Source organism: Nerophis lumbriciformis, linkage group LG04, assembly GCF_033978685.3.
Source record: "Nerophis lumbriciformis linkage group LG04, RoL_Nlum_v2.1, whole genome shotgun sequence".
Lineage (NCBI taxonomy): Eukaryota > Metazoa > Chordata > Actinopteri > Syngnathiformes > Syngnathidae > Nerophis > Nerophis lumbriciformis.
Genome location: NC_084551.2, coordinates 4,554,953 through 4,567,253, shown reverse-complemented (window position 1 = coordinate 4,567,253; position 12,301 = coordinate 4,554,953). Strand labels below are relative to the sequence as shown.

General features: G+C 41.3%; 1 protein-coding gene across 1 annotated transcript in view; it reads left to right on the top strand.

Annotated features, from left to right (window-relative positions):
* Nucleotides 1–1,274: 1,274 nt before the first annotated feature.
* The window catches only part of vars1 (valyl-tRNA synthetase 1), a 62,989-nt gene continuing 51,962 nt past the window's right edge, over nucleotides 1,275–12,301 (top strand). Inside the window, exons 1-5 of the mRNA XM_061947670.1 lie at nucleotides 1,275–1,351; nucleotides 8,688–9,043; nucleotides 9,113–9,256; nucleotides 9,332–9,536; nucleotides 9,619–9,734. Of these exons, the coding sequence (XP_061803654.1) occupies nucleotides 8,690–9,043; nucleotides 9,113–9,256; nucleotides 9,332–9,536; nucleotides 9,619–9,734 (819 nt within the window). The 5' untranslated portion in view covers nucleotides 1,275–1,351; nucleotides 8,688–8,689. The remainder of the gene's footprint in view (nucleotides 1,352–8,687; nucleotides 9,044–9,112; nucleotides 9,257–9,331; nucleotides 9,537–9,618; nucleotides 9,735–12,301) is intronic.

The window sequence follows — 12,301 nt, the reverse complement described above, 5'->3', positions numbered from 1 at the left end:
GCATGTTTAACACATATAGATTCCTTTCTTTCATGAAGACAAGAATATAAGTTGGTGTATTACCTGATTCTGATGACTTGCATTGATTGTAATCAGACAGTAGTGCTGATAGCGTCCACGTTTTCAAATGGAGGAGAAAAAAATGTCCTCCTTTCTGTCTAATACCACATGAAAGTGGTTGGTTTTTGGCATCTTATTTGTCCAGCTTCCATATTCGTTTTTATACACTTTACAAGAAATACATTGGCGGCAAACTCCGTAGCTTGCTAGCTTGTTTGCGCTGGCTTTCGGAGACTCTTGTTTTGAAAGCGCAGGCGCGATGGAGCGGCACTTTTATTGTGAAGACAGGAACTGTGCAGTCAGTCTTTAGGCTTTTGACGGGATGTACGGTTGAAATAAAAAAGGGTCTTTTTTCCTTCACACTTTTGATTGATTGATTGAAACTTTTATTAGTAGATTGCACAGTACAGTATATATTCCGTACAATTGACCACTAAATGGTAACACCCCAATAAGTTTTTAAACTTGTTTAAGTCAGGTCATGTGACCGTCTGGCTCTGTTTGATTGGTCCAACGTCACCAGTGACTGCATCTGATTGGTGGAACGGAGTGAACGTCACCAGTGACTGTATTTGTTGAAACGCAGGCACTATGAAGGTCTGTCTGACAGACCAAAACAAACAAAGCGTGCATTAACAGATCGATAAAAATTAGTAGCGAGTAGCGAGCTGAATGTAGATAAAAGTAGCGGAGTAAAAGTAGCGTTTCTTCTCTATAAATATACTCAAGTAAAAGTAAAAGTATGTTGCATTAAAACTACTCTTAGAAGTACAATTTATCCCAAAAGTTACTCAAGTAGATGTAACGGAGTAAATGTAGCGCGTTACTACCCACCTCTGATAGTATATATCTGTATCATGTATCAATTTAAGTGGATCCCGACTTAAACAAGTTGAAAAACTTATTCGGGTGTTACCATTTAGTGGTCAATTGTACGGAATATGTACTTCACTGTGCAACCTACTAATAAAAGTTTAAATCAATCAATCAATCAATCAGCCACCAAACCAGATACCCTCAATTATATTGTGATAAAATGTAAAGAAATTATAATATATAAACGTAGTAAATTATGTAATCATAAAAACAATTTAAAAAATATCGGTGAGTATAAATGAACAAGACGTTCTGCTTCATTCCCATTAAATCACGGTTTTAATTTTGAGGGTCTTTTTTTATTTAGTGACTTCCGTTCTAGACCGGAAGCGGCTTTTCCAACCCGGAAATGTTGTCTCATTGCATCAGACGGCTGGAGTGCTCATGCGGTGACGTCTCCTTCTTTCTTTCAAAGGTAAGAGCCACACACAGACACACTTTCACAACACAGTTACATGCTAGAACCACTTTAAAACTATGTCCGCCTTGGTTAATGAAACAAATTGCTGCTGCAACTACAGTACTCATGTTGGACTTTTTAACCAAAGCTAAGTTTAGCATCGGCTTTTAGTCACTTTTTGACAGGTGGGAGCAATCAAGCTAGCTCATGCTGTACGCTTTTGTTGTTGGCGTAAGTTGGTAATAATAGTAACTAAGCCACTTTCACCTGGTATTGGATGGAAAGGAGGACTTTATTCCTCCTCCACAATGTAAATTCGAAAATGTGGATGTTGTCAGCATTACTGTGAATCCTCTCATCCAAGTCATCAGAGTCAGGAAATATTATATTCTTGTCATCATGAAAGAAAGTCATCTATACATGTTAAACATGCCTGTATTTTTATTAAACTCCTATAACATGTTAACAAAAAACACCTATGTCATTAATAAATATACATTATATATATATATATCCATCCATCCATCCATATTCTTCTGCGAGGTCGGGTCGCGGGGGCAGCAGCCTAAGCAGGGAAGCCCAGACTTCCCTCTCCCCAGCCACTTCGTCCAGCTCCTCCCGGGGGATCCCGAGGCGTTCCCAGGCCAGCCGGGAGACATAGTCTTCCCAACGTGTCCTGGGTCTTCCCCGTGGCCTCCTACCGGTCGGACGTGCCCTAAACACCTCCCGAGGGAGGCGATCGGGTGGCATCCTGACCAGATGCCCGAACCACCTCATCTGGCTCCTCTCGATGTGGAGGAGCAGCGGCTTTACTTTGAGCTCCCCCCGGATGACAGAGCTTCTCACCCTATCTCTAAGGGAGAGCCCCGCCACCCGGCGGAGGAAACTCATTTCGGCCGCTTGTACCCGTGATCTTGTCCTTTCGGTCATAACTCAAAGCTCATGACCATAGGTGAGGATGGGAACGTAGATCGACCGGTAAATTGAGAGCTTTGCCTTCTGGCTCAGCTCCTTCTTCACCACCACGGATCGATACAGCGTCCGCATTACTGAAGATGCTGCACCGATCCGCCTGTCGATCTCACGTGTTTATGTATATATGTATGTGTATATGTATGTATGTATGTATGTATGTATATATATATATATATATATATATATATATACAGGTAAAAGCCAGTAAATTAGAATATTTTGAAAAACTTGATTTATTTCAGTAATTGCATTCAAAAGGTGTAACTTGTACATTATATTTATTCATTGCACACAGACTGATGCATTCAAATGTTTATTTCATTTAATTTTGATGATTTGAAGTGGCAACAAATGAAAATCCAAAATTCCGTGTGTCGCAAAATTAGAATATTACTTAAGGCTAATACAAAAAAGGGATTTTTAGAAATGTTGGCCAACTGAAAAGTATGAAAATGAAAAATATGAGCATGTACAATACTCAATACTTGGTTGGAGCTCCTTTTGCCTCAATTACTGCGTTAATGCGGCGTGGCATGGAGTTGATGAGTTTCTGGCACTGCTCAGGTGTTATGAGAGCCCAGGTTGCTCTGATAGTGGCCTTCAACTCTTCTGCGTTTTTGGGTCTGGCATTCTGCATCTTCCTTTTCACAATACCCCACAGATTTTCTATGGGGCTAAGGTCAGGGGAGTTGGCGGGCCAATTTAGAACAGAAATACCATGGTCCGTAAACCAGGCACGGGTAGATTTTGCGCTTTGTGCAGGCGCCAAGTCCTGTTGGAACTTGAAATCTTCATCTCCATAGAGCAGGTCAGCAGCAGGAAGCATGAAGTGCTCTAAAACTTGCTGGTAGACGGCTGCGTTGACCCTGGATCTCAGGAAACAGAGTGGACCGACACCAGCAGATGACATGGCACCCCAAACCATCACCCAACCATGCAAATTTTGCATTTCCTTTGGAAATCGAGGTCCCAGAGTCTGGAGGAAGACAGGAGAGGCACAGGATCCACGTTGCCTGAAGTCTAGTGTAAAGTTTCCACCATCAGTGATGGTTTGGGGTGCCATGTCATCTGCTGGTGTCGGTCCACTCTGTTTCCTGAGATCCAGGGTCAACGCAGCCGTCTACCAGCAAGTTTTAGAGCACTTCATGCTTCCTGCTGCTGACCTGCTCTATGGAGATGGAGATTTCAAGTTCCAACAGGACTTGGCGCCTGCACACAGCGCAAAATCTACCCGTGCCTGGTTTACGGACCATGGTATTTCTGTTCTAAATTGGCCCGCCAATTCCCCTGACCTTAGCCCCATAGAAAATCTGTGGGGTATTGTGAAAAGGAAGATGCAGAATGCCAGACCCAAAAACGCAGAAGAGTTGAAGGCCACTATCAGAGCAACCTGGGCTCTCATAACACCTGAGCAGTGCCAGAAACTCATCGACTCCATGCCACGCCGCATTAACGCAGTAATTGAGGCAAAAGGAGCTCCAACCAAGTATTGAGTATTGTACATGCTCATATTTTTCATTTTCATACTTTTCAGTTGGCCAACATTTCTAAAAATCCCTTTTTTGTATTAGCCTTAAGTAATATTCTAATTTTGTGACACACGGAATTTTGGATTTTCATTTGTTGCCACTTCAAATCATCAAAATTAAATGAAATAAACATTTGAATGCATCAGTCTGTGTGAAATGAATAAATATAATGTACAAGTTACACCTTTTGAATGCAATTACTGAAATAAATCAAGTTTTTCAAAATATTCTAATTTACTGGCTTTTACCTGTACAGTCGTGGAATTAACACATTATTATGCCTAATTTGGACAACCAAGTATGGTGAAGATAATGTACTTTTTAAAAAAAATAGTAAAATAAGATAAATAAATTAAAAACATTTTCTTGAATAAAAAAGAAAGTAAAACAATATAAAAACAGTTACATAGAAACTAGTAATTAATGAAAATTAGTAAAATTAACTGTTAAAGGTTAGTACTATTAGTGGACCAATCATGTGTGCTTACGGACTGTATCCCTTGCAGACTGTATTGATATATATTGATATATAATGTAGGAACCAGAATATTAATAACAGAAAGAAACAACCCTTTTGTGTGAATGAGTGTAAATGGGGAGGAAAGTTTTTTGGGTTGGTGCACTAATTGTAAGTGTATCTTGTGTTTTTTATGTTGATTTAATTAAAAACAAACAAACAAAAAAAACGATACCGATAATAAAAAAAATCGATACCGATAATTTCCGATATTACATTTTAACGCATTTATCGACATCTCTAGTATGTATGTATGCACCCCCACCAGGGACTGTTTTCACTGCTGGAGGTTCCGCAGCCTCCGTAGCAGAACCTCCAGGTTCTGTAACAGCTTCTTCCCTCAGGCCGTAAGACTCTTGAACGCATCATAACAATTCCCTCAATTCCCCCCCAAAATGGATTATCTCGCTGGAATTTAAAGACAATATAACATACATCCATAAACGTGGATGCATATGCAAAAGTGCAATATATTTATCTGTACAGTAATCTATTTATTTATATCTGCACCTTATTGATTTTTTTATCCTGCACTACCATGAGCTAATGCAACAAAATGTTGTTCTTATCTGTACTGTAAAGTTAAAATTTGAATGACAATAAAAAGGAAGTCTAAGAAGTCTAAGTCTAAGTCTAGATCACCTCGACTTGGTCATTTGAAAAGTAGTTCGCCTGCTGAAAAAGTGTGGGCACCCCTGAAGTAGAAGATGATGTACAACCCCGGTTTTGTCATGAAAACAGACGGAACAGCGAGCCATAAAATACCAAAGAGTGCTGTTGTCATAAAGAGGATGTTTTGACTAGAGATTTTGTGGTAGCACTTTCAAAACAGCACTGTTTCTATCACCCTTATTGTTATTGGTCTGGTTAAAACTGAGCAGAGGTGGGTAGAGTAGCCAGAAATTGTACTCAAGTAAGAGTACTGTTACTTTAGAGATTTATTACTCAAGTAAAAGTAAGGAGTAGTCACCCAAATATTTACTTGAGTAAAAGTAAAAAGTATGTTGTGAAAAAACTACTCAAGTACTGAGTAACTGATGAGTAACATACACACACATATCATATATATATATATATATATGTATATACATATATATATACATATACATATATATATACACACACATATATATATATATACAGTATATAATTTATATTTATTTATTTTGCCGTTTTTGTTTACATGTTAAAGGTGTTTTAATGAATATACATGCATGTTTAACACATATAGATTCCTTTCTTTCATGAAGACAAGAATATAAGTTGGTGTATTACCTGATTCTGATGACTTGCATTGATTGTAATCAGACCGTAGTGCTGATAGCGTCCACGTTTTCAAATGGAGGAGAAAAAAAGTTCCTCCTTTCTGTCTAATACCACATGAAAGTGGTTGGTTTTTGGCACCTTATTTGTCCAGCTTCCATATTCGTTTTTATACACTTTACAAGAAATACATTGGCGGCAAACTCCGTAGCTTGCTAGCTTGTTTGCGCTGGCTTTCGGAGACTCTTGTTTTGAAAGCGCAGGCGCGATGGAGCGGCACTTTTATTGTGAAGACAGGAACTGTGCAGTCAGTCTTTATGCTTTTGACAGGATGTACGATTGAAATAAAAAAGGGTCTTTTTTCCTTCACACTTTTGATTGATTGATTGAAACTTTTATTAGTAGATTGCACAGTACAGTATATATTCCGTACAATTGACCACTAAATGGTAACACCCGAATAAGTTTTTCAACTTGTTTAAGTCAGGTCATGTGACCGCCTGGCTCTGTTTGATTGGTCCAACGTCACCAGTGACTGCATCTGATTGGTGGAACGGAGTGAACGTCACCAGTGACTGTATTTGTTGAAACGCAGGCACTATGACAGACCAAAACAAACAAAGTGTGCATTAACAGATCGATAAAAATTAGTAGCGAGTAGCGAGCTGAATGTAGATAAAAGTAGCGGAGTAAAAGTAGCGTTTCTTCTCTATAAATATACTCAAGTAAAAGTAAAAGTATGTTGCATTAAAACTACTCTTAGAAGTACAATTTATCCCAAAAGTTACTCAAGTAGATGTAACGGAGTAAATGTAGCGCGTTACTACCCACCTCTGAAACTGAGTAGACTCAAGTCCATTTGCTAGTATGGTTTGATTGGTCAAGTGTGAATGCGGTCCAGGACCAACAGGACTGGATTGAACGGGGGCACCGAGACCCATCTTTCTGGCGGTCCTGGCCAGGCTGAAAGTGGACTTTAGTCCTGAGTAAGCCAAGTGTCAACGCCAACCGCACCAAAACACGATGTCGTGCCACTAAATGTGAGCAGAATCAGGCGATGCGTGGAAACACCCAGCGGAAAGCGGAGTGAAAATAAAAGTTAAATGTAAGCCGAGAAGTAGTTAAATATACCATACTCTTTTCAACAAAAGGGTCGTATTGAAGTCCTCAGAAACGCTGTCTGCTTGTAGCACATCTCTAGAAATGTTTTTGACATCTATAAAGTAAACCCTCGATTATCACTGTTAATTGGTTCTGGGTCTGACCATGGTAAATAAATTCCAACAAAGTGGGAGTTTTTAAATATAAATGGAAGATTTTCATAGCTAGAACATGAAAACATTTGTACAACCTTTTTAAATCCGTTTTTTTAGGCAACTGAATTTTTTGGGGAATTTGAATGTTTTTTTTTGTTTTTAGTGTCCAATTGAGGCAGGACTTTATGCATATGCTAAACTAAGACCATTATTTGTTCTACTGACTGAAGTGTGAACGCAGTCCAGACCGCACTAAGATGACCATCAGGTATACAAACAGTAGCATACCTGCCAACTACTCCGGTTTTCCCGTAATTAGTACAGTTTTCATCAACCTATTCCGGGTTACGGTTGCAGTGATAAAAAATACGGTTTTTCATTAATTAAAACAATTTTTTTTTTTTTAAGTTTTATTCACGAAATCGCGTAACAACAATGATAATCGACACTGCTTCCCGTAACTTCCTGTCGAGCCATTCCGAATGCCATGCGCGAGACTATTTATAGCACCGCTGCCAAGCACGAGGCACCTGTTGCCCATTGTTTCCAAACGAGCGAACGATCATGGAATCAGCCGGAGAAAAATCGCAAACGAGTCTTAAACCGAAAAGAAAACTGCAGTCATTCCGTGAAGAATATTCAAAAGCCTATCCGGGAATAATTATCCGTTCCAAAAAGGGTGAAAACTACGCGAATTGCACCTTGTGCAGACAAGATTTTTCGATCGGACACGGAGGAATTAGCGATGTAAAAGACCACGTTGGGACAAAAAAACACAAGTCTAATGCCGTTGCTAAATTTGGATTTTAGCCACAAAAAGGTAATGACACCAATTTTATCTATTGGAATTGTTTAGTACTGTTATACTGTTAAAAGTGTTAATACTATTTATGCTTTCAAGTCCAAGTTGAAGAAATCTTGTTAAATGTTGACAGCATAACTACCAAAATACAGAAGTATGTCCTTAATATTTTTGCAGTGCTATTGCTGTTGAAAAGTTAAAATGATTACATTAGAGATGTGATGTGCCACTTTTCAAGTGTCTGATGGCTTAAATTAATTTTCATGAATTTTTCATATTTTGAATTATTTTGAAAGGCTTACAAAAAAACTACATTTGAATTGTAATTCCACGCTATTGACAGGACTATTATTTTTAATGAAGTTAGCTTACCATGTTTACAGTATGATAATTGTGATAGAAATGTGAATTTTAGGCACAGAATATTTTTTACAATTGAACAAGGCAGTAGATTATACAAGCTTGGACAGAAAGTTAATAATGACACCAATTTTTTTTTTAATGGAATTGTTTAGTACTGTTTTACCATTTGTTTACTGTAAAAAGTGTTTATACTTTCAATTAACAAATTGAAGTCTTGTGAAAGGTTGACAGGATAACTGGCATTAACTGTCAAAATCATTTCAAACTATTGAAGTTAGCTTACAGAATAAACATGTCAATCAACCCATATGATTTTTGCTGTAATATTTTTGTTTTGAAAAGTCACTGTGACTGATAGAAAAGTGATGGTTTTAGCAACATTTTAACCTGTCTGAATGCTAATAATCATTTTGCGTCGGGGGGGGCGAAGCTGAACCCCCCACCAGGACTTGCGGCCCCTGGACCCTGGCTACTAGGTTTTTCTGATTTCAAAAGTTGGCAGGTATGCAGTAGTCCTTAGCATTCTAAAAATGTAAGCTAACAATATGTTTGATAATCCCTGTGCTATAAACAATCCTTAGTTTTGACAGTTTGAGGTTGTAAGTGTTCTTTGTATTTCAACGTGGACACGTTGTGTTTTGTGTAGAGATGGCCTCTCTGTACGTATCCCCTCACCCTGACGACTTCAGAAGCCTTCTCGCTCTCCTCGCTGCCGAGCTGTCCCCGTCCTCCCGTGTCAAGACCATCACAGAGGATCCCCCCGCCTGCCTCAATGCCCGCTCCAGACCCACTCTCGTGCTGGGCCCTGGTGAAGGTGACACAGTGCTGAGTGGAGCCAATGCGGTGTCCTGGTACCTGGCTCATCAGGGTAAGAAGGCTGGCGTTGGTGCCAAGCAGCAGAGTCAGGTTTGGCAGTGGCTCAGCTTCGCAGACAACGAGCTCATCCCGGTGTCATGCGCAGTCGTCTTCCCGCTCATGGGGGTGATTGCGATGGATAAGAAGGTGAGGGAATCTTCCAGCTCGCTCTGTTTTTATGAGGTTATTGATGTGATGTGTTGTGTTGTTTGTCAGCACCAGCAGAGTTCCCATGCAGAGTTGTTGCGAGTTTTAAAAGTTCTTGACAAGATGCTGGAACCAAGAACATACCTTGTAGGGGAGAGCATCACCCTCGCAGATATGGCTGTGTCTGCAGCTCTTCTTCTCCCCTTCAAATATGTATGTATGTTTCATTTCATCCATGTTTGCTGCTTTCACTCAATTCTCCTGAAGCACACATTTGTTATTTTACAGGTGTTGGAGCCAGCAGACAGGAAGGTCTTAACCAACGTTACCAGATGGTTCACAACCTGCATCAACCAGCGACACTTCCTGAAGGTGCTGGGCGAGGTCACGCTGTGTGAGAAGATGGTGCCAGTGACAACCAGGACAAACGCTGATTACGAAGCAAGTCCTCCAGCTGCTGCTACTGTTGGCCCGGCGGGAGATGCGCCTAATGGTCCGCATATCGTCTGGGAACATTTGTTTTGTTGTTGGTTTTTATTGCTCTTGGACAGACTTTAGATGCTTCTCTCTTTTAGGCCCGCCAAAGACAGAAGCCCAGTTGAAGAAGGAGGCAAAGAAGAGAGAAAAGTTGGAGAAGTTTCAACAGAAGAAGGAAATTGAGGCCAAGAAGAAGACTCAGCCAGCCACAGAGGTATATTAGATTTAGTTCATTTAAAATAGAATTTAGATAGTCATGGGTAAATGACAACTACCTACCCGTATTGACATTGCACTGATGTATTCGAGTTTCATAATAGAATAGAATAGAAAGTACCGTACTTTATGGTTATCCGCCTTCTAATGTGTTAATGAAATTCATTACATTTAACCTGCAAATAAAAATTAATAGCTAGCTTCCCGGTAAGGTCTATTCAGGTGTACTGGAGAGGAGGCTACGCCGGATAGTCGAACCTCGGATTCAGGAGGAACAGTGTGGTTTTCGTCCTGGTCGTGGAACTGTGGACCAGCTCTATACTCTCGGCAGGGTCCTTGAGGGTGCATGGGAGTTTGCCCAACCAGTCTACATGTGCTTTGTGGACTTGGAGAAGGCATTCGACCGTGTACCCCGGGAAGTCCTGTGGGGAGTGCTCAGAGAGTATGGGGTAACGGACTGTCTTATTGTGGCAGTTCGCTCCCTGTATAATCAGTGTCAGAGCTTGGTCCGCATTGCCGGCAGTAAGTCGGACACGTTTCCAGTGAGGGTTGGACTCCGCCAAGGCTGCCCTTTGTCACCGATTCTGTTCATAACCTTTATGGACAGAATTTCTAGGCGCAGTCAGGGCGTTGAGGGGATCTGGTTTGGTGGCTGCAGGATTAGGTCACTGCTATTTGCAGATGATGTGGTCCTGATGGCTTCCTCCGGCCAAGATGTTCAGCTTTCACTGGATCGGTTCGCAGCCGAGTGTGAAGCGACTGGGATGGGAATCAGCACCTCCAAGTCCGAGTCCATGGTTCTCTCCCGGAAAAGGGTGGAGTGCCATCTCCGGGTTGGGGAGGAGATCTTGCCCCAAGTGGAGGAGTTCAAGTACCTCGGAGTCTTGTTCACGAGTGGGGGAAGAGTGGATCGTGAGATCGACAGGCGGATCGGTGCGGCGTCTTCAGTAATGCGGACGCTGTATCGATCCGTTGTGGTGAAGAAGGAGCTGAGCCGGAAGGCAAAGCTCTCGATTTACCGGTCGATCTACGTTCCCATCCTCACCTATGGTCATGAGCTTTGGGTCATGACCGAAAGGACAAGATCACGGGTACAAGCGGCCGAAATGAGTTTCCTCCGCCGAGTGGCGGGGCTCTCCCTTAGAGATAGGGTGAGAAGCTCTGTCATTCGGGGGGAGCTTAAAGTAAAGCCGCTGCTCCTCCACAGCTCAAAGTAAAGCCGCTGCTCCTCCACATCGAGAGGAGCCAGATGAGGTGGTTCGGGCATCTGGTCAGGATGCCACCCGAACGCCTCCCTAGGAAGGTGTTTCGGGCACGTCCGACCGGTAGGAGGCCACGGGGAAGACCCAGGACACGCTGGGAAGACAATCTCTCCCGGCTGGCCTGGGAACGCCTCGGGATCCCCCGGGAGGAGCTGGACGAAGTGGCTGGGGAGAGGGAAGTCTGGGCTTCCCTGCTTAAGCTGCTGCCCCCGCGACCCGACCTCGGATAAGCGGAAGAAGATGGATGAATGGATGGATGGATAAAAATTAATAGCTAGCTAATACAATTGTTTTTTTTGTTATTTTAACAAATGGCTGCGCAGGAAAGGGTATGAAACGAACGTGCAGCTCTGCTCAATGAAACAATTATTAAACAGGAAAATCTACCTTGTTTGGTCTTTATGGTCCAAATGAACCCTCACTTCAGAATTTGACTGCTTTCTTGGTTCAATTTAGATCGGTGATGGCGATTAAATAAAAAAGTCAAACGCAGCACCCAACTAATTAGAAATATTTATTTAATTAGGGCCCACATGGCCCATTGTATAAGGACTCCCAAAGGGAGTCCTTATGCAATGGGACATAAGGACCTATTGAATTTGTAAGGTTTTATTATTCTTTATTCTTCCGCCGCCACTTTAAATTGTAATTTGACCCACTTAACATGCTTCAAAACTCACCATATTTGACCCACACATCAGGACCTGCGAAAATTGCCTTTTTAAAAAAAAAAACGAACCACAAAACTCAAAATTGCGCTCTAGCGCCCCCTACGAAAAAAAAAAACTAGACTGCCTGTACCTCCCACTAGGAAGGTCGGAGAGACATGAAACAAAAACCTTTATGTAGGTGTGACTTAGACCTAGATTTCATAATAGTATATTCTCGGGCAAAAATCAACAGGAAGTTTGCAATTCCCCCTTCAAGACAAAAAAGTACTAAAAACAGTCACTTTTGCCTCTTTGAGCTGTAATTTGACCCCCTTAACATGCTTCAAAACTCACCGAACTGAACACACACATCAGGACTGGCAAAAATTGTGATCTAATAAAAAAACCTAACCCCAAATCTCAAAATTGTGCTTTAGCGCAATTTTTTAATGAAACGCACAAAAAACTGCTCCTCGGATGAAAAAACTGACAAAACTGCCTCCCTGGGAAGGTCGGAGAGACATGAAACAAAAACCTCTATGTAGGTCTCACTTAGACCTACATTTCATAAATTGACAACACCCAGCAAAAATCAACAGGAAGTTTGCTATTCCCCCTTCAAAACAAATTTTTTGTAAAAACCGGTCACCTTC